The sequence below is a fragment of the Schistocerca piceifrons genome, chromosome 4 (assembly GCF_021461385.2).
Source record: "Schistocerca piceifrons isolate TAMUIC-IGC-003096 chromosome 4, iqSchPice1.1, whole genome shotgun sequence".
Lineage (NCBI taxonomy): Eukaryota > Metazoa > Arthropoda > Insecta > Orthoptera > Acrididae > Schistocerca > Schistocerca piceifrons.
This window is the reverse complement of record NC_060141.1, coordinates 384,994,494-385,017,167: the sequence shown is the minus strand read 5'-3', so window position 1 is coordinate 385,017,167 and position 22,674 is coordinate 384,994,494. Positions and strand designations below refer to the sequence as shown.

The following is a 22,674-nucleotide window of genomic DNA, read 5'->3' as shown; positions in this document are numbered from 1 at the left end:
TAAAAAAATAAATTTAAGATGTTCTAAGTCTTCCAACCTTAGGGTACTCATTTTTTTTTGCTGTTTGCATCATATGTATTTACTTGTATAAGCAGTAACTATGAATGCTCATGTCTGTCTGTTGGAGGACATATTTGATCTGCTTGTTAGATATTGCTTTCTTTCTAATACTGCTGATCTTCATCTTTTGAACTGGCACACTTAAGTAATTTCGACTTGTATGTCCCCAGGTGATATTGTTGGGTTTGTTGAAGGCCCAAAAACGGTAGTGTTGTCTGGAATTATAGCAGATTTTACAGCTCCTCACATTTCAGTCAGTGTCAATAATGACCCATCGAACATAGTACTGCAGGAAGAAAAGAAATTTTCCATAATAAAATTAACAAGTGATGTTACCTTCAAACGCATGAAAAAGTAAGTATATTCAGGTGAGGAGCCCAATCTATTATCTTTTAGAACACCTTGAAAAACCTATATACAGGAACACTAAATGTGGATGTTTGAAGAGGAGGAAATTGGTTGTGTAAAAATAAAATGAAACAGCATTGTTTTGCAGAGTTTTAGTGAGAATATAAGACTGCGTGTGAAGAATACCGCATTTGCACTGGAGGGGTTTCACATTTATAAATTATTCAAAAATGTCTTTCACCTCCCTCTTGAGGCGCGCAGTTTGTGTTATTTTGATTGGTAACCCTGTTTCTCAACACTCCTTTGACCACAGGAAATTACTACAACTAGTATAAAAGTAAATTTACATTTCTTATTGGAGTTCAATAGTGTGTTCTGTGTCTCCAGTCACGAATGTGACAGTGCAGCTTGTGCACACTATTCAGCAGTCAGCTTGCATTGAAGGATCATTTTGCGATAGGACAATGTGCACATTGTCATTTTATGACAGGAAGAGTTGTCAGCCTGGGAAATAACATGCTGAATTGATGTGTACCACAATGGCATCGTTCCAACATTCATCTACTGTCATGAGACACAATACTTTGAGCTTTTGTATGTCCATCCTTTTAACAGGAGTTGGCAGTTGATGGTTGGAGTGCAGACACATTATCTGCGTATCCAGTAATGCTGGCAACTGATGTTTTATGCATGGGGATCATATCAACCTGTACCGCATCAAAAACAGCCTGAAGATGATGCACTGAAGTGTTGAAACTGGTAGCGACAAAATAAAATAAAATCATAATGATGGCTGTAGGTGTTTTTATTTGTCACAACAAAACATTGATGATTTGACTGGTAATGATCATCCTTTGTCCTCAGCTTCAGCTAATGTCTGCTACCTATGAATTATAACTCATCAGTCCTGCAAGGTGAATGGAACAAAGTTGGATGCTACCATATTGGTGGCATTTTGGAGAGCTGTGTTAACCCAGATATTTCTACAACTATCAATTTGAACTCAAGACATCCATTATAAACAATCGTACAAACCCGTCTAGCATCATGCTGGGCAAAGAAAATGTGTAAGGAAACAACTAAAGTGAAACTGGGATCAGTGGTTTCAAATTTTCTTCATTGATGAGTGCAAGTTTTGTCTGTTATCTGATGATCATCTTAAAGGAGCTCAAGTACCCATGTTCACCTCAGGCATGCAGCTCGCAGACAGAACAGGTAAGGTGTGCCTGTCATGGCTGTTAGCATGTCTGGATATTGGGCACTTCTCATTGCTATTTGGTGGGACATAAGGGCTGTGCAGCACCTAGACATGGTCCTCCAACATATTATATGTCCATCCATGCCTACAGTCAGCATCTGTCAAACTGATAATGCATGAGCGCACTGCACTCACATCTTGAACACCCTCCTTCAGGAGGCACCGTCATGGGACCAGTTAAAAGCTGCAATGCATATTCACAGGAGCCTGCCTCACACACTGGATGATCTCAGGATTGCTGCCATAAAAAAATGGGACAGGCTTGAGCATGAATGATTTATCCACTTTATGGACACATGCCAAGGAAGTCCCAAGCATGTCGCAGAGAATAGGGTGGAGCAACTTGGTGCTGAATGTTACCCAGCAGCAGATTTTGATTTTATAGCTTACTCTTTCATTCCCTGTTCCTTTTTAATTTAAGTTCACACGTATTTTCAGACATGTTGGTGATGGAAAACAATTTTTATAACAACAAAAATAATCAGTTTTTGACAATATAACTGGATGGATAAAACAATCTACTCACCAAGTGGCTGCAGGAGAACACACAAATAAAAGAAAGTTTTACATATGCAAGCTTTCGGAGCCAGTGGCTCCTTCTTCAGCAGAAGGGCTGAAAGGTCTTACAGTTATACTAGAATATTTTGGGGAATAACATCCTTTCAAACTCACTGTAGTCCCAGGCTGTTGTTCACTATGTAATGATTTCCATGTTCACTCCACATAATTTACTGTCTACTTTTGACTTCAAATGATGACCATGTAGTGCAAAGTACGATGTATTTATGCCATTATATTAGCAGTAGTTGAAATTGAATTTCTGTGAAAAATTTATAACAGTACAAATCATAGTTTTTAAAATTTGAATGGCAAAACTGACTGACAGTTGTACTAATGGAAAATTAAAAAAAAACTAACAAGTTAGGAGACAGAATTTCTGATATTGACCTTCATGGGGCAAAATGTGTAATACTGTATATCATCATCCTTACTGTATGTGGGTCCCTCTCATCCTGAGATGTTGGTGACATGCCCATCCTTTTAATCTTCCGCAATTTGTCCCTCTCTCTCTCTCTCCACTCCCCAAGGAAGGCACTGTTAGTTCTGGAAGGTAGGAAGAGTATCACTTTTATACATATGTCACATTTTGACTCTTGAAGATAAGTACTGGCCAGAAATTCTGTCTTGTAATTTAAAAGTGAGTGATAACATTTTGTGAAGCAAATAAGATCAGTTTTCTAACCAAATTCTGAAAAAGAAACAAGTATTCACAGTAAAAACACCACGAAAATAAGAATGTCAAATTTCATGTTATTGGAACTTATTAAAATGAACTTCATGAGAAAAAGATGAGAAAGATGTGCACCTTATTTTACCACATTTATGATTGTTTACTAAGTATTGCTGCTGTAGTAAGTACAATAGACAAAAATATAACTTTCCATTTATTTTTGTGCATTTATCTATATAACCAAATCTTTTTTATTTACAGAGCTTCATTCTTTCAGTGACTTAAGTTTTTTTTTGTTTTTAGTCTCATACAGTATTGATTGCCAAACTAGAGAGGATATAAAATATAGACTGGCAATGGCATGAAAAGTTTTTCTGAAAATGAGAAACTTGTTAACATTGAATGTAAATTTTAGGAAGCCCTTTCGTAAGATACTTTCCTGGACTGTATAGCCTTGTATGGAAGAGGAATGTGGACAAGGAACATACCAAGAGAATACAAGCTTTTGAAATGTGTTGCTACAGAAGAATGCTTAAGATTGAATGAGGAAGTATTGAATAGAAATGAGGAGAAAGAAATTTGTGGCATAACTTGACTAAAAGAAGGGATCAGTTGATATGACATATCCTGAGGGACCAGGGAATGACCAGTTTAGTATTTGAGGTAAAAACTGTAGAGGCATACTGAGAGTGAGTGCAGTAAGCAGGTTCAAATGTATGTAGGATGATGCGGTAGTTAACTGAAGATGAAGAGATTTGCACAGGATAGGGTAGCATGGAGAGCTGGGTTGTTCATGAGACCCAGAAAATATTAGATACAGGCTCCCAGGTAGATGCTATTTTTCTTGACTTCCGGAAGGCGTTCGATACAGTTCCGCACTGTCGCCTGATAAACAAAGTAAGAGCCTACGGAATATCAGACCAACTGTGTGGCTGGATTGAAGAGTTTTTAGCAAACAGAACACAGCATGTTGTTATCAATGGAGAGACGTCTACAGACATTAAAGTAACCTCTGGCGTGCCACAGGGGAGTGTTTTGGGACCATTGCTTTTCACAATATATATATAAATGACCTAGTAGATAGTGTCGGATGTTCCATGCGGCTTTTTGCAGATGATGCTGTAGTATACAGAGAAGTTGCAGCATTAGAAAATTGTAGCGAAATGCAGGAAGATCTGCAGCCGATAGGCACTTGGTGCAGGGAGTGGCAACTGACCCTTAACATAGACAAATGTAATGTATTGCAAATACATAGAAAGAAGGATCCTTTATTGTGTGATTATATGATAGCGGAACAAACACTGGTAGCAGTTACTTCTGTAAAATATCTGGGAGTATGCGTGCGGAACGATTTGAAGTGGAATGATCGTATAAAATTAATTGTTGGTAAGCCGGGTGCCAGGTTGAGATTCATTGATAGAGTCCTTAGAAAATGTAGTCCATCAACAAAGGAGGTGGCTTACAAAACACTCGTTCGACCTATACTTGAGTATTGCTCATCAGTGTGGGATCCGTACCAGATCGGTCTGACGGAGGAGATAGAGAAGATCCAAAGAAGAGCGGTGCGTTTCGTCACAGGGTTATTTGGTACCCGTGATAGCATTACGGAGATGTTTAACAAACTCAAGTGGCAGACTCTGCAAGAGAGGCGCTCTGCATCACGGTGTAGCTTGCTCGCCAGGTTTCGAGAGGGTGCGTTTCTGGATGAGGTATCGAATATATTGCTTCCCCCTACTTATACCTCCCGAGGAGATCACGAATGTAAAAGTAGAGAGATTAGAGCGCACACGGAGGCTTTCAGACAGTCGTTCTTTCCGCGAACCATACGCGACTGGAACAGGAAAGGGAGGTAATGACAGTGGCACGTAAAGTGCCCTCTGCCACACACCATTGGGTGGCTTTCAGAGTATAAATGTAGATGTAGATGTAGATGCATCAAGCCAGTCTTCGGGCTGAAGACCATGACAGCATATAGGGGGTGATCAAAAAGTTTCTGCTTAAGGGTATTGCGGGCAGTGTATATGCAACGTAATGCTTGTTTGATGCAGGTATATAAGTACTGCCATGTAGGTATTGGATTAGTGTGCATTTGTGTCTTTCCAGTATGTGTGCATTAAATGCAGAACTGTGAACTGTGGTGATGATATCACCAAATGCGCCCAAACGGGACCAATGTGCTGTTATTCTTTTCTTGGCTGCCAAAGGACAGACACTGGTAGTCATCCATTGGAGAATGTGTATGGGGCAGCATGTCTGTCAAAAACTACCGTTATGGAATGGAGTGCCAAGTTCCGTGGTGGTCGCAATTCAGCGCAAGATGCCAGTCGATCTGAGAGGCCAGCCTTGTCCATTACGGACAACAAGAAGTGGTAGACACCCAAGTACCCACCCTATGGTCCTGTATCTCATCATGTGATTATCACACTTTCACTCCCTTAAAAGAGGCCTTGAAGGGTCGATGAGTCCTGTCAGATGAGTATGTGTAGCAGGCAGTTATGTATTTCTTCTTGGAGCAGGACACTATGTTTTACCAAATGGGTATCTTGAACCTGGTGCATCAGTTGGATGATTTCCTCTGTGCTCATGATGATTTTACTTGATAAGCATACTGATTCTGGACTGTACAGCCTTTGAACAGAAACTTTTTGATTGCTCTTATAGTACAATGTTGTAGAAGAATAGAGAACTTTGCTTTGTGTAAGCCTAGTTGCATTCCATTAACTAGTAGCTCTACAGTCTAAGAAATTTGTATTGTTTTTTGTTATTTTAGAAAAGTTGTGAGATTAATTAACGTGTTTGACAAAATATTTCAGTGCTCTCCAGTATTTAAAATCACCTTCTGGATCTCCAGGAGATGCATTGATTCCATTATTGTTTGGTAATGCTCAACCTGTAGAGGTACCTGTGCCACCATCTCTCCTGAAGGATGGTGAGATTGATTTTATCAGTGGTAAGCTTTTATATAAATTATACGTTACTTTGCCATATTCTTTATAAAATACTGCAAATAACAATGAACACTAAACTAAAATCAAGTTAAAGTATGTTTAACAAATGCTTTGTTTACTCTATTTTTTGTGTGCATTTTAGAGGAAATATTACTAATAAATGTTAAGACTGCAAAAGATGAAGCTGTTGAGAACAGGAGGGGAGAGAGCCCTTAGTTATAGCTTAGGGAGTATTAGGGTTACCAAGCAGGATATATCCAATGTCCATTCCAGATGTTCATCCCATGCAGCTGTTAGTAATCGTAATGTATGTTGATGGAGCACTTTGTGCTAAACAGACTCATAAAACCACACTGCAAACAGTGTGATGGGTCAAAGTTTGTTACCATTTCAGCTACGTATGTGACAGATGCCATGGAGACTGCCTGTCAGATAATGTTGATTGGTGACTTGGAGCCTGTGCTGGCACGTGGTCAGGATACAAACTGTTCACCTTGATTCCAGGTTCTGAGATTCAGAAGTTCTCATCCCTGGACTGAGACTACTCCTAGCATAGCTCAGCTGAGGTATTGCATGGGTCGTGTATCTTGTCAAACCCTTGAGGCCCTGGCAAGCTAGTGTATCATGGGTATGATCGCCAGAGGCCATACTGCCATGTGAGAGCTCATAGGATGCTGGTTTCTGGCCCAGATGAAAGAATATTGGCAGTAGTAGACTCCAGGAACTCGAGCAATAGCGTCAATGAGTATGTTCTGCAAGAAAAACAAAGCAGTAAAAAAGATTTAGATGTAGGCTTACTTGGAAACAAGAAAATCATAGAAATATCACAGATGAAACCTCGTGACAGATTAAAACTGTGTGCTGGACTGGACGTGAACTTTGGAACTGTGCCTTTCATGGCAAGTAATCTACTGACTGAGCTATCCAAGCACAACTCACACTCAGCAGAAGGAGTACAATCTCTAAAAACCCTTGAGAATTATCTGCATTACTAGGATATTACATGTGCAATAGGCACCTGAAGTCACGGGGTGGGAAACTACGATAAGAAATATCAGAATATTGTAGCAGTAAGTATAGTTACTTCACTGTTCAGTGTCATATTTGACAGACTAATAGCTATTGCATGGTGGCAGTATTTGGATCGATTTCCACTTTAGCAGTTATTGTTGTTTTCCCGTGTTAATTTGTTTAATTTATAGAAAAAATGAAATTTTTGCAACAAATAGTTAATGGTTTGCAATAATATTTTTTTACCCTCAAAATGGCATCACATGTGGTTTCTTTACCACTTAATATGTTATCCAAAAGGCAGCTCAGTAGTTTCATTGACCATCTGCATCCTGTGAGGTATCATCATTAGAGGTGTGAAGCGTCCACATTTACTGAGAAGTTTTAGTAGTATATGGAAACAAGTTGGATGTAGTGGTCCATACAATACCAACACAAATGATGAGATGACTTGCTTAGTTTCATGTGTAAAGGTCTGAAGATGGTGCCAGTGAGGCATCAAATCTGGTTAGCTAATTAAAGTTATGAAATAAAATTACAGCTGTTGGTATCTATATTGTTCAAGTTACTAGAAGAGGGTCATTGCCAGAAAATGGATGTAAAGTAGCACTTTCTGTGGCCAGCTTCACTGAACTGCATGATCTCTCTCTTCCCCTTAACACTTTTACGAGGGTTACATTTTTGAGGGCTCTGCAATTAGTGTATTAAAGCATTTCAAAATTGGTGAGCTGTTGAGTGTAGCCTGCCATGGGCAGAATTCAGTGAATCATAAGAAAACCTCAGTGTTCATGCTGCTGCTAATGTGTAGACTAAATAATCAGCTTTTGATAATCTTTGCCCTTCTGGTAGACCATGGTGGAAGCAATTTATTATTACACCAGTGTTATTGTAATTTTTTGCTGTAGCTGTAGCCATCCCATATAAGTGGACAAATGGTACATGTTGCTACCAGTTTTATCATACTTGTCTTGGCAAGTGGCCCTTGATTCAAAGTGTAGAAAGTGTCACATCTGTTGGAGAAAATGAACTTCACACCATCTGGATATTTAGTGTGTCTCTCTTTCAGCAGTTTGCAGAAAAGCCATAATGTCATCATGTACTAGGTCTAGAATACATGAGGATTATTTTTGATTGCTATTTGAAGTAATAATTCCTCTTCTGCATTTTCTCAATGTAAGTCTTTAAAATGACATGCTGCATTTTAGTCTGGGCAATGCTGTACTGTATTTGACCATTGCTATGATTTTCTGCTGCTACCTTTTTTGCTGTCAAATGTGTGGTGGACAATTTGCAAGTCATGATTATAATTATAGGAAGGGTAATGACTATGAATTATTGCTTTGAGTGTCATAGATTTTGAGAAAGCTTTTCCTTTGGTTTCAATGAAATCTGTACTAACAGCCATTGAGAAATAAGGCAATAAACCAGTCTGTTTTATTCTGAAGAATATATCTGCAAACTCTACAGCTTCAATTATACTGCATCAGGATAGTGTGAAAAACTCAGAATTCAAAGAGGAGCTGGTAAGGAGATATTTCAAGATAACATGTTTTTCAGGGAATAAGTCGTGTTATTGAGGAAGGTGATTGGGACGAACAGGATTTACATATCCATCCACATATACGTTTTCCTTTGCCTCCTTAATTTGATTAAGGAAAATGCTGGGATGTGTGCTTTGAAAATGATGAGGATGATTTCCTACCTCATCTTTGACATATCCGAGTTGTTCCATGACATTGTCATTTATGGAACATTAAAACACTCAGAATTCCTCCTTCCTTCCATCCACATCAGCAGTGTTCATTATGGTGGCATGTGAATGAGCTGCACATTAGTGAGTCTGTCTTATCACCATGTACAGTGTGCCTGACCTTTTACATTGTGAGTTCACCGTAGTCTTTGACTTCTGGCTACGAGTTCATAAGTTCTGAAAGAATCAAAGAAGAAATTTCTCATCATACTTACAATGGCCAGTGCTCATTTAAGATACACCTTTTGAGTTTGTCATTATTCTTGTGGTGACTTCAGCTTCACTTGTGGTGATTACAACTTCATTATCTGTATTTAATAGTGTGTATAGAACTCTAACTTCTCACATATCCATAGCTTTATGTGGTAATAATTTATGTTGGTCATAAACAGGGATCATTGTAATGCAAAATGGACAGTTACTAGCATTCTCTGTTATTTGAAGTTTTTTATCTGCATAAAATACCCAACACCGTAACACTAGTGACATAATATCTAACGTTGTGAGCTATATTTATATCACTTTACAGGTAACCTTCATGCAAGTCAGAAGGAAGCTGTTGCGTACAGTCTGAAACAGAAGCATATTGCAATAATCCAGGGACCTCCTGGTACAGGAAAAACTACAACTCTTGTGGAAATAATTCTTCAGCTTGTGAAAGCCAAACAGAAGGTAATAAATTTCATGTATATAAATTAAATTTGAGATTGGTATTATATTTAAAGAAGTTAAATGTGCAGGTTATAAGAAGGTAGGATAAACTTTTATCAAATTTTCATTAGGAGCCCATTATGGTAGTACAATTTGGAAGGAAAAAAATGCATGCATGCCGCTTGTTATTGTTGTTAATCCGTTTGAATTTTAACTTCATTTTGTTTGTTTGTGTGTGTGTTGTAACAACATTTCTGCCCATAGGTGATAGTGACAGCGCCATCAAACATTGCAGTGGACAATGTTCTAGAACGCTTGGTACGAGCAAAATGTCGTGCCATTCGACTTGGACATCCTGCTCGTATGCCAGAAACATTTCAGCAATATTCATTGGATTCCGTTATTGCAAGTAGTGATAATGCTCAGATATTATCAGAAATCAGGTCAGAAATTCGTGAAGTTTCTCGAAAGCTGCGTAGGAGCTCAGAAGAGACTAGGGATAGTGTTACCAGACGAGTGAAAGAGCTGAGAAATGAAATAAAAAGAAGAGAACTAAAAACTCAGAAGGATGTATTGTTTAAGGCAGAAGTTGTCTTGTGTACATTAACTACAGCAAATTATGATGGACCGTTAAAACTCCTTCCTCCCGACCATTTTGATGTTTTGGTCATTGATGAATGCTCGCAGGTAACCATACAGCTTGTATTTGTTATTCATAAGTGATTAATGTAAAATAATGACACAAAAAAATGTGGTCCAGAAGAGGAGCTTATAGTAACAAGCTACTCAAAACAAATTGATATAAGTTGGACACTGAGAAATTTTGAAAAGAAGGGTCATTCTTTGTTGTCTAATCTTCAGTAATTTTCAATAACTCATTTATCCCATCAAAGGCATTCTTTAATGAAGAGCTTTGTTAGAGATATATGCAATTTTATCATGGAGTTTGTTTTTATGTCAATTTCACCATAGTTGTTACTGCTTCCCAGCTAGTAACAAGATGCTCCTCTTCTTTCTCAAACATCCTTATAATCATTTATGGTGTTTCAATCCAGTGTAAACTCTTGATACAAATAAATAAAGAAAAACATTTATTGATCACATACTTTTATATGTCTCCTGAGTGGAGGATGCTCAGAGTGAAAGCACATTGGTTGCTGCGGCAAGACCCACATCCTTCTCTCAGAGCAGATGGCTTATAACTTATAAAAGAAATGAACATGTAATGGATTAATTTGTTGCAGAAGTAAGAAAAAGTTAAGGAGAGTTGTTAGATGAGCCAGGAACAGCCTCTTCACTAATTTTTGTAAATAGTACTAACACTCATTAAGCACAACAACGCACACAGATCCACATTATATTCACACGATGCTGTCACATAACTAAGGTTGGCAGTAGAGGTAAACATTTTGGAGTGGCATGTTGTCAGCCAATTTCCATTGATCACAGAGGGGACAAGTCAAAAGTGAGAGACCAGTATCAGTAAAGTGAAAGTGTAATTGTATTCATTGCTTTCTCTTTTCTCTTGTTCAAAGTATGTTTTTTGTTTTTGCTGTTTTTACAGATCTTAATCATTTCATTGCTTAAATTCAAATCAAGATTCTTTGCATGAGTTATAAAACAATGTTTGCAGAGTATTTTATTTTCATGCAGGTAGGACTGATTTTAGATGAAGCACTGTGTAATGTTTTGCAACTGACACCAGCACTTTGTGTTTGGAATTGCGAATAAGATACTGATCTGCTAGCAGACCCAATACACAGACAACATGCTATCCCTTTTGTGACTGGATGTGTTTGTATATGATGACATGTGCAGATGAAAATCTGTGTGTTCTGCTTATCTGTTTTGAAACTTCATTAACTTTAAGGGAATGGAGGCTGCCTGTTGGATTGCATTACCCAGAGCAAGCAAAGTAATAATGGCAGGTGACCATATGCAGCTGCCACCTACAGTTCTAAATCCAGAGAGTACAAATGTATTGTCAGTTAGCCTCATGGAGCGGGCAGTAAAGGAATGGCCTTATCACATGCTAACGCACCAGTTCCGTATGAATGAGACAATTATGAAATGGGTATCGGAGAAAATTTATAATGGTCAGCTCACAGCTGATGCATCTGTAGCTAAACATCTTATGAAAGACTTACCTTGTGTCACAGAAAATGATGAAACAGGTAAATATTTATTGAATAACAGGATGTAAATGCTTCCATTTTGCACTTTTTAAATGATTTTGACTTTATACATTTCTGTTTGAAATACTCTGTACTCTGTAGAGAAACTTCCATATTCAAAATCAATGAAAAGAACAGTGAAATATTTCAAGTAAAAAAGAGAGAGAGAGAGAGAGAGAGAGAGAGAGAGAGAGTGAGAGAGTGAGAGTGAGAGTATGATAGTTGCTGAAATGTCTGGGTATATCTTCTTTCTTCAGAAAATTCTTGTAATTGCAGAAAACATATACATCTCTTTCATATGTTTTTGCTATCCCAAAATATTACAGGTATTTAACTGTCAGTATTTTACAATATTTTCATATGTAAAGAAAGCTTCAGATATGAAGTTTTTATTGCCTTTATCACACGTAGGTACACTTGATTACTACTTTTGGTAGGACTAAGTTGCCATCTTCAGATCCTCAGTGAATGGGTTATGAAATCATGCTGTGCAATAAACTGCATGTATAGCCAGCATTTAACATGGACATATGTGGCACTTTGTGATGGGATACACCTATGTGACCCTATGTTGCCATGAGGATGCAGTTGTATTTTTTAATGTTTTACTTTCTTTTCATTAGGAGCCCATTATGGTAGTACAAAAACAGACATACAGTTTATTTCACAGCATGTTTTCATATCCTGTGATCTGAGGATCTGAAGAGGGCAGCTTAGCCCTACTGAAAATAGTAATCCACAGTACCTACATGTGATCAGTGCAATAAAAATTTCATATTTGAAGCTTTCTTTACATTGAATTCACGGTCACTCTCCAGCTGACAATGCCAGATATTTATAATTTTCATTATGAGCTTATAACTTATCTTTGCTGATTCTTAATTCCATTTAAAGGTGGCACAGTGTAAGACCTTTTCAAAGAAATCCTAACTTAAGTCAATACAAATTAAATTTTGCAGCTGTGAGCACAGGTTAGTACAACAAATGTTTTATAAATAAGGAGGAAGTCAGTTTGCGGGAAAGTAATGGATATGACTGCATGTCTTACATTGTATATCAAGGATAAAAGGTCCTGCAGACGAACATATTGTAAATTGTTTACTTGTGATAGGTGTTGTGGAAATATTATTGTCTGGATATTTTGTACATTAATTTATACTCTTGGCATAATTCACTGTATTTTGTCCACTTCTTTTGTGTTAATAAACTCCCAGTAACTTTCTCCTCTCATGGGCAGGCACTCCAATGCTATTCATTGACACAGCAGGCATGGACTATGAAGAATCTGTTGATGATGAGGGATCGTATTCGAACGAGGAAGAGGCCAATATTGTTGCTGCTTTGGTGCACCGCCTTTTAGAGGCAAATGTTCCAAATGAAGGAATCGCTGTCATAACACCCTATAGCAATCAGGTAAACTTTGAACTTACTGTTTATACTGCTTTTGAGTGGATCGTGACTATTAGACACCCACTTCTGCCTGCATTGAGGAAGAAGGCATACCGGACTTGTGTTTGGCTGGATTGGGTCAAATCCTCGTGCAGCCATTCAGATTTAGTGCATCTTGAATCTACACAACTCATGTCATGTAGTTACTTGCAATACAAGTTTGAACAGTAGCAGTGAAATATAATTTGTAGAGGAGGATTGCAATTAAGATTGTTGACTGATTAACATTCTAAGTACTGAACTTAGACTAAATAATGGAGTGCACATTTTAATTTATATTCTGATAGTGTCAAATAACATAATGTAAAATAATGGTTTCGAACATTTTAAGCAACTTCATCTTTTGGGGAAACTGCAGAAAGCTGAATACATCTTGATTCAAGACAAAAGCACAAGATACAATATCACATTGTAAAGAGCTTCATCATGTTATGTCTTGTATTTTAAGGAACGTACCTAACTTGAATTAAATATCTCTGTTACATGCTGCAGGAAATTCCTCTGTGTTAATTTATCCTCTGTTTCCCCTGTGGACACAATGTGAAGTTATGCTAAGTGAGTTTGGTTGCAAATATGGAAATTAGTATCCCAATGTTGCTAAACACTGTAATACTAAAGCAGTAGTTGCTAACATGTGGGTAATTATTCCTGAGGTGTCGTATGAAATTGTGTGAAGGGTACAAGGTTCAGTTGTGTAATGTTATTATTATTATTATTATTATTATTATTATTATTATTATTATCATTATTGTTGATGGCAGTGGTCAGACACAAAGTGTTGGCAACCTGGAGTCTTCCAATTCCTGCCAGTTCAGCAGTAAGGACTCCAGCAATCAAGTGATTTACAAACTAAGCATAGTGCATACATTTTAACTTAGTTGATTGTAAACGGAGTGTAGGGTGTGGTTGAAGCAATTGCTGCTCGGGATAGGTCTGGTGCAGAGGAAGCATGTTTTGGAAAAAGTGTCTACCCTCAATATGAATAATTTCAATGTCTTTTTGTGTCCAGTGCCATTTTCAGAGGTTCTGCTTTGACAACACTTTCATTTTTTTGCTTTTGTCTCATACGGTCACTGGCATTTACCGAGTGTCTGATTGAATCTAATAACATGCCTACTGTTCTTTATTAAACATCGTATATCAGTAAGATACTACAAGTGTTTAACAACTCTTCATTTGTTAAGTTTATTTGACAAGATGTGTGAAAAACAGTAATTACTTGTATCACATATCAGTAAAAATACATTAAAAATAGAAGTATGAAAAACCAGTATATTGGAAAAATCTACTGATATTGTTGTGTATTGACAGTGAATAAATATCAATATTCTATCCATGAAATATCAACACTTCTGAAATATTGATATGGTATAATAACATCATGAAAGGGGTAGTTGCTACTCACCATATAACGGATAGGCACAACAAAAGGACTGTCACAAAATAAACTTCGGCCAACAAGGCAAAAATAGATCTCACACACACACACACACACACACACACACACACACACACACACACACACACACGACTTCAGTCACAGCAGCTGAAGCCACACTGTGAGTAGCAGCAGCAGTGCATGATGGCAGAGGCAACTGGGTGGGCGTAAGGAGGAGGCTGGAGGGGGGGGGGGGGAAGGAATAGCAGGGTATGGGTGGGGGATGGTGAAGTACTGCTGGGGAGTGTGCAGGGACGAGGTGGAGAGAGGATAGGGCAGCTAAGTGCTTAGACGGTGGGCAGGGAGGGGGGGGGGGGGGAGCTACAGGTTGCAGAAAAGGAGAGAAATAAAAAGACGGGGTGTGTTGGTGGAATAGAGGGTTGTGTAGTGCTGGAATGGGAACAGGGAAGAGGCTGGAAGGGTGAGGACAATGTCTAACAAAGTTTGAGGCTAGGAGGGTTATGAGAATGTAGGATATATTTCAGGCAGTGTTCCCACCTGCAAAATTCAGAAAAGCTGGTGTTGGTGGGAAGGATCCAGATGGCACAGGCTGTGAAACAGTCATTGAAATGAAGAATGTCGTGTTGGGCAGCGTGCTCAGTAACAGGCTGGTCCAGTTGTTTCTTGGCCACTGTTTGTTGGTGGCCATTCATGCAGACAGACAGGTTGTTGGTTGTCATACCCACATAGAATACAGCACTGTGACTGCATCTTAGCTTGTATATGACATGGCTGGTTTCACAGGTAGCCCTGCATTTGATGGTATAGGTGACCGGACTGGAGTAGGTGGTATTGGGAGGTTGTATGGGACAGATCTTGCATCTAAGGCTATTACAGGGAGGTGAGGGGTTAGGAGCAGGGTTTGTGTAGAGATATATGAGTATATTGTGTAGGTTAGATGGACAGCGGAACACCACTGTGAGAGGGGTGGGAATGATAGTGGACAGGACATTTATCATTTCAGGGCATGAAGAGAGGTAGTTGGAAGTCCTGGCAGAGAATGTAATTCAGTTTTTCCAGTACTGGGTGGTGCTGAGTTTCAAGGGGAATGCTCCTCTGTGGCTGGGCTGTGAGACTTTGGGAGGTGGTGGGAGGCTAGAAAGAGAAGACACGGGAGATTTGTTTTTGTACAAGGCTGGGAGGATAATTACAGTCTGTGAAGACCTCAGTGAGACCCTCAGTATATTTCGAGAGGGCCACTCGTCACTGCAGATGCGACGACCACGGGTGGCTAGGCTGTATGGCAGGGACTTCTTGGTATGGAACAGTTGGCAGCTGTCGATGTTGAGGTATTGCTGTTGATTAGTAAGTTTGATATGGACAGAGGTACTGATGTAGCCATCTTTGAGGTGGAGGTCAACATCTAGGAAGGTGGCTGGTTGGGTTGAGTAGGAACAGGTGAAGCAAATGGGGAAGAAGCTGTTGAGGTTCTGGAGGAATGTAGAATGTAGATAGGGTGTGCTCGCCCTCAATCCAGATCATAAAGATGTTATCAATGAATTTGAACCAGGTGAGGGGTTTAGGATTCTGGGTGTTAAGGAAGGATTCCTCTAGATGGCCCATGAACAGGTTGGCGTAGGATGGTGCCATGCAGGTGCCCATAGCCATACTGCTGATTTGTTTGTAGGTAATGCCTTCAAAGGGGAAGTAATTGTGCATGAGGATATAGTTGGTCATGGCAACTAGGCAGGAGGTTGTTGGTTTGGAATCTATTGGGCATTGGGAAAGGTAGTGTTCAATAGTGGTAAGGCCATGGGCATTAGGGATGTTAGTGTAATGGGAGGCAGCATCAATAGTGACAAGCTGGGCAGGGAACCTCTCCCTGGAGTCCATCTCTCTGCACACCCTGAGTCACTGCTGCCACCCTAACTCTCCCCTACCTCACTGCTACTTCCCCTCCCCCCACCTCTCTCCTGTCCTCCACCTAACCTCCCAACTGCACCTAGCTGCCCTACCCTTTCTCCACCTCATCCTTGCACGCTCCCCAACAGCACTTCACCATCCCCCAACCCTATCCTGCTATCCCTCCTTCTCCCCGCCCCAGCCTCCTCCTTACCCCCGCCCAGGGGTGCTTCTCCTAATGTGCACTGCTGCTGCTGCTCGCAATGTGGCTTCAGCTGCCAGAGATTGCAGTCGTGTGTGTGTGTGTGTGTGTGTGTGTGTGTTTGTCTCTCTCTCTCTCTCTCTCTCTCTCTCTCTCTCTCTCTATCGGTTGTCTATTTTTGACAAAGGCCATGTTGGCTGAAAGCTTACTTTGTGACAATCCTTTTGTTGTGCCTATCTGTGACTCAGCATCTCTGCTATATGGTGAGTAGCAACTACCATATTTACTCGAATCTAAGCTGCACTCAAATCTAAACCGCACCTGAAAAATGAGACTCGAAATAAAGGAAAAAAAATTTCCTGAATCTAAGCCACACCTGAAATTTGAGACTCGAAATTCAAGGGGAGAGAAAAGTTTTAGGCCGCACCTCCAAATCGAAACAGAATTGGTCCATTGCAATATGAGACACAATTTAGGTCGAATGAATGACGATACACCTACAGTAGTTTGGTTCGAGTCGTAAGCTTAGCAATTAAGCTTTACCAGGTAGCCATTGCTATGTGTCAGACGCTCCGTCCATATTTATACGGGTACCCTTTCTTTTTCACGTGCTTCGTCTGGTTTGAATCGATTGCTTATTTTGCTTTGATCTGATAAGTGCCGTTTTCTTTGTTATAGATGTTTACGTCATTCTAAGCTGAAAATCCATTACTGTACTGTACATGCATTGTTTGTCGCATTCTGATAGTGCGTGTTTACGGCCTGTCGCTGCTCGCGGCATGGCTTGCTTTTGTGCGCGCTACTGCCACTTACAATAAATAAAAAAAAAAGAGAGAGGAATCGTCTCATTAGCGAAACAATGCCATTGATAATGATCAACAAGAACCAAATAATAGACTGCGTATGATAGAACATGTTCTGAACGAGAGTTCGGCGAAAATTTTTCTCCATTTGAAAATCCTTGCAGCCGCTTCTTTAGTACATCAAATTCTGCACAGAAATTAGTCATCTTAGATTTAAAAATCTAGTCAGTTGCTGTGTTTCATTTCTGACTGTATCACTATTAGGCATAAGAATAATATGAATATAAACATGACACGATACGTATATTCTTCCGCGTTTGCTGTTGTCTCACTCTAGTTTTGTAGTTTATTAGGCAGACAGGATTTAAATGAGATAGCAGCAAACACAAAAGAATACATGGCAAAATGTTTATATTCATATTATTCTTATGGTGAAGTGAATACTGTATGTGATTCACATTTCCCCAGGTTCCTATTAGCAACCATCTCTTCTCACAGGTAGGAAAAAATTGAGAACGCAGAGTTGGCCATGTTGACAAACATCCCAAACAGTCTTGCCAGTCGGATTTTCGTAGTACATTGAAATTCTGCTGCATTCTAAGATGAATAATACGGAATTTGTATTTACTTCGTTGGATAATGTATGAGAATGCAGTGGCCGAAACTCGGGGCGGAGAAAAAAAAGCTCGTCTTCCACCTTTTTTTAAAATTTATTTACTGATGCAGAGGTTTTGGCACCAGTATTTATCTTTGTGCCTACAAAGCATGCCTGTGTAGCGCTACATATATTCGACAGCAGAAGTTAGTAGTGGGAGCACGTACCAACATTTTTCAGAACTTCCGCTTGCTTTGCACTCGATTCTAAGCTGCAGGTGGTTTTTTGGATTACAAAAACCGGAAAAAAAGTGCGGCTTAGATTCGAGTAAATACGGTATCCTTTTTATAATGTTGTTACATTGCATCCTGGATTTTCCATTGTTTGATACGGTGTAACGTAATATGTGACCTTAATGTAACTGTGCCACATTTTTTGTGTATGCTCCAATTGATGCTGCATGCATTGCATGTCATTCATCATTTTTATTGACACACTTAATTAAAAACATTTGGAAAAGATCTGGATTATTGTACCTTTTCATGCATATTGATGCTTTCAATACTAGCCAAAATCTTTTATTTCATCATTGTCTTAATCTTATCAGTGGAATATCTATCGGCTATTGCAGCTGCCACATTTTGAAAGTCATCATTTCTCTTTGTACGGGTGTAATGAGAGTTCTAGCCTGTGTGCTATACTAGCTATACTTTGCCATTTACCACAGTTCTTGGAATTGCAGTCTCAGGTTGAAATTGCTGCCAGGGGCTCTAACAATATTGAAAAGTCCAGGATCTTTCTCACCTTGAATATTGTGGTAGTTTTCTATTCTCATTGGCTGTCGACTATCTTTCTGGCTGGTATAAATAGCAGCTTCTTCTTCTTGTTTATCCAGTTATGCAGCTTCAGATCTGCTTCCGGGAAACCAATAAATGTAAGCTCTTTGTGGACTTGTCTTCTCATCATCCTATGACAGGAAGGATTGTCTACAGGTACTTTCTTAGTTCTGCACTACTTATTGACTGGAACTGGTACAACTAAGCTTGCTGAGAGGTTTCTAATGGCCTTGTAGTTAATGCCATTTGTCTACTTTTATTTTGGGTGCAAATTCATTATCAACAGACTTGACACTAAATTGGTGCAGTCTGTCAGCTTCTGACAGTGCTCCTTCCAGTTCCTGTCCCTTCATCAGATGCACACAGGAGAAGTAGCTGTCTTCTAGACCCTATGATCTTCGGGCTAATTGTCTGCTGTTGCCAGTCACTGGCTTGGATTTAGTTGACTGTGTCATTGCCCTCTTTGCAGAAAACTTTGTAAAAGGTCTTTTGCAAGAGTTTACTCAGCTATATTCTGATTTGTGTAGATGATCAATCAAGCATAAGTCCAAATTGCCACCCAGTCAATTGCTCCTTTCAGTGAGAAGCACTCTGAGGAGCTCTTCAACTTCCTTTGCATGTTACGTCTTCTTCACGTGCTATTTCTATTCAGTGTACAATGACTGGGGACCAGAAAAATTTGCATTTTGTGATAAATGTGAAATAGATGGAAATTCTGTCTCAAAATGTGAGAAAGTGAAATTACATAATAGACACTATTTTATAGCGAATTATGTCCAGATGAACTATTTTATCAGAGGTAGTTTGAAGTAGCTTTATTTTCTGCGTATAAATATAAAAATGTAACTAATTTTTAGTTATTGATAATATACATCATCTGGCAAAGCCCAGTTTGGAAAGAATATGTGTTTAAGAACCTCTTTGTGAAATAAAAAGTCCATGAATGCAATGGCTTATTAATGCGTTAAGCCCGCTGGTGTCAGGCCAGTTGTGGGTGGTTGAATGATCTATCTAAGATACATGCTGCATAGTGCAACATTTTACGGAGCCCTGGGACCCATAGAGTATACATATCTATGGGAGGAGCATAGCTTGCTGTGCATGTTCTCGACATCAAACTGGCCTAGTCATGTGATTATGGGACAACACTGCTTGTCTACAGTTTGCAATAATAGCAAAACTTGAATATTACATGTATTTGCCCTTTTTATATATGTTTCTGCACATTTGAGTTCTAGTAACAGCTATGGTGCAGTGTTGTCATTACTATGAATGTAAAGAGAAGTATGTGAAAGCAGGACAAGTTTTTCATAGATATGTACAACAATTGTATAATTGTAAATGTCATACTGATATGAGGTACTTTATATGTTGAGAAATATCAAGAGACTGTAGTATAAAGTCCTGTATTTTAAAGAGCATTTCTGTGATTTATGGCCATGTGTGTATGAGGCAAGTGTTAGGTAAATTTGCAAGTATGTCTAAGTAAACTGCCAGTCAGTGTATACAGATTAGTGCTATATTTATATGCAGATACAATTTATACATCACAGTCCAAATAATTTCCTCCAATTAATGCAGATTTTCAAATCCTTGTGTATATCTAAGTATCTCTCAATGAGATAGTGTCCTGTACAGTGTCACAATAACATAATTAATTAGAAAAGATTCTCCTTCCCCAAACAACCAACCAACCAATTAGAAAAGATTTGACTATATGAATCGGCGCAATAGAAAATGTAAAAAATATTGTTAGCTGTCACTTCTTATTCCATTACCAAAAAACCATAAATAAAGTGATATCTGAGCTAAGATACTGTGCTCTTAACATATTTAAGTAAACATCAGTCCCTGGTATCGAATTGTTAAGATGTCTATAAAATGTGTATACAAAGTTTCTCAGTCCTTCTAAAGGTGATACATCTGTGGCACCAAAGTAATAACTCCCAAAATATGCTAACCACTACACAGGCTAAAACGCACAGTCCCAAAATTGTGTAGCTTGAGCTGTGGCAGATGTTGCAGACAGAATTCTCATTCTATGCATCTGAATGCTCACTCCACAGATATTTATACTCTTTGGTGGGGCCTAGCATTTTATAACAAAAAGCACATACATTAGTTTGTTAGCTAAAGTTGAAAAGTTGTTGTAATATTGACATTTAATGCAGCAAATTAGGTAGCAGATGTTTTGCATCGAATAACACTACAGGTCAGGCCCACTCTGTCACATGTATTTCAGTTAATCAACTTTCAAAATCTGCTAGAAAACAGCCAGAAAAAAGACTTGTTTGAGGAAAATGCTTTCTTTACGTATTCAGAGATGCCAAAGGCCAGCACGAATTGTCAAGATAGATTTATCTTGATGTTCCCTATCCTGTTCCTATACAAACTTCGAGCAATATTCATTTCACTAAAACATCTCTCAACTATTGCATTTTACCAAGGCAGCACTAGAAGTATCATAGCCAAATTGCAGAGTTCACTAAAAGACTTCTGTTCACTTGCATCTCATATTTTGATACTTCTGACTAAAATCCAATCATGTCTGTCACATTCTTCCATTCCAAAAGTTGATTTTCTGCCAGTACAGTTTTGCACCAGAAGGATGGCTGGTATGATAAATAATTTCAAAGCTGATGATGTGAGATTGTCCTTTACTCTTCTTAAACAGTTTTTTGGTGCTGTAGACGATACCTTGTGCAGCACTTCAGCATTCTACAGGAGAGAGGATTGGAGCTTATGGACAAATTGTACAATAAAGTTACTGCAAACTTTCTGATTCCCATTTCAGTATCCACAGTCATTCTGGTATGCAAAATTCCTACTTGCTTTTCAAAAGTGGAATCCAAATGTGGCCTGAGATGAAGAAAATTCTTAACATTTGCAAACATCAGATCCTCTTGAAACCCTTTTATGATTCCCATCTGTACAGATTTTGATTAAAATAGTGAGATGTTGCAGCAGCTTGGTGGGGGTCAACAGGTCCAGATTAGCATTGTATTAATTACATCGCACTGTTGCAGAATTGGTCATAGAAATATGAAAAGCAATTTGTTATTATCGTCTTTATGCATTTTGTATAGTGTCTGAGTGGTATAGCTCTTTTCATTCACTGATGCCTCCCTGAAGTACACACCCCCTCCCACTGATTAAGTATGTGTTCACAGATGGGCTCAATTGAGATCCACCACGTTATGGTGATTTGTTGTACCCTCAAAAGATCTTCATCATAAAGAGTATTATACGGATGATTGTAGGACTTTCAGCTTCTCGAGGAGCGACGTATGTTTCTGAAAAGATGAATTGCAATTGGTTGAATTCTTCTTTACAAGAATGAGGAAAGGCCAACTGTTTGGAGTAACAAATACATGGTATGAGGATTAGGTGTGAAACTTCTTGTTTAAGGAGAGCATAAACTCCATTGTCTTTGCCAACTGTAAAAGATGCATTATCTGTGCTTGTGCCATGTATTTGCTGCAAATTCAGTTCAAAGTCAGCTAACATAGCTTTCATTCCTTCAACAATTGCTTTTGCATCATGGAGTCTATCCCAACAGTTTCAAATAAGTTGAAACTACACACTCTTTGTTTCCTGAGAAGCCCAAAGAACAAACACTTAGCTGTTTCGTGATAATTATGTCGGTGCCCTCAACGACAAGTACACTGTACGAACTATCCCCAATGTAATTTTACAACAAAACATTACATTGTGGATATATTATATTTTTATAACATCACTGCATTTTGTGCAGTGTTATTTTCAGATAACTTATGTGGAAACATCGTTTGTTCAGCTTGCTGAGATGATCAGCACAGTGTATAGCACAATACTTACTCACAAATAATGTCATTTTTGCCTCAGCTCTAGCTGTTATGACTGATAGAACTTTTGGCTGAAGATTCTATTTAGGCTTTATAGCACAAGAAAATGGTTTAGCTTCTTTCACATGCCTGATGGATTTAGAATAGTCTCCCAGTCCCAAATACTTGCAGTTGAGAAGGCTTTGACAGAAATGACTTTGCATCTTTGTTTTACTGTTGGTACCTTCTGTATCTAGTCTTTCAAATTTACATCT

The 22,674-nt window shown here is 38.7% G+C and overlaps 1 protein-coding gene across 1 annotated transcript in view; it reads left to right on the top strand.

Moving 5' to 3' along the window:
• Nucleotides 1-22,674, top strand: part of LOC124794866 (DNA-binding protein SMUBP-2-like) — a 54,568-nt gene that overhangs the window by 7,947 nt on the left and 23,947 nt on the right. Inside the window, exons 2-7 of the mRNA XM_047258543.1 lie at nt 231-414; nt 5,711-5,847; nt 9,136-9,278; nt 9,522-9,944; nt 11,128-11,431; nt 12,669-12,844. Coding sequence (XP_047114499.1) covers nt 231-414; nt 5,711-5,847; nt 9,136-9,278; nt 9,522-9,944; nt 11,128-11,431; nt 12,669-12,844 — 1,367 coding nt within the window. The remainder of the gene's footprint in view (nt 1-230; nt 415-5,710; nt 5,848-9,135; nt 9,279-9,521; nt 9,945-11,127; nt 11,432-12,668; nt 12,845-22,674) is intronic.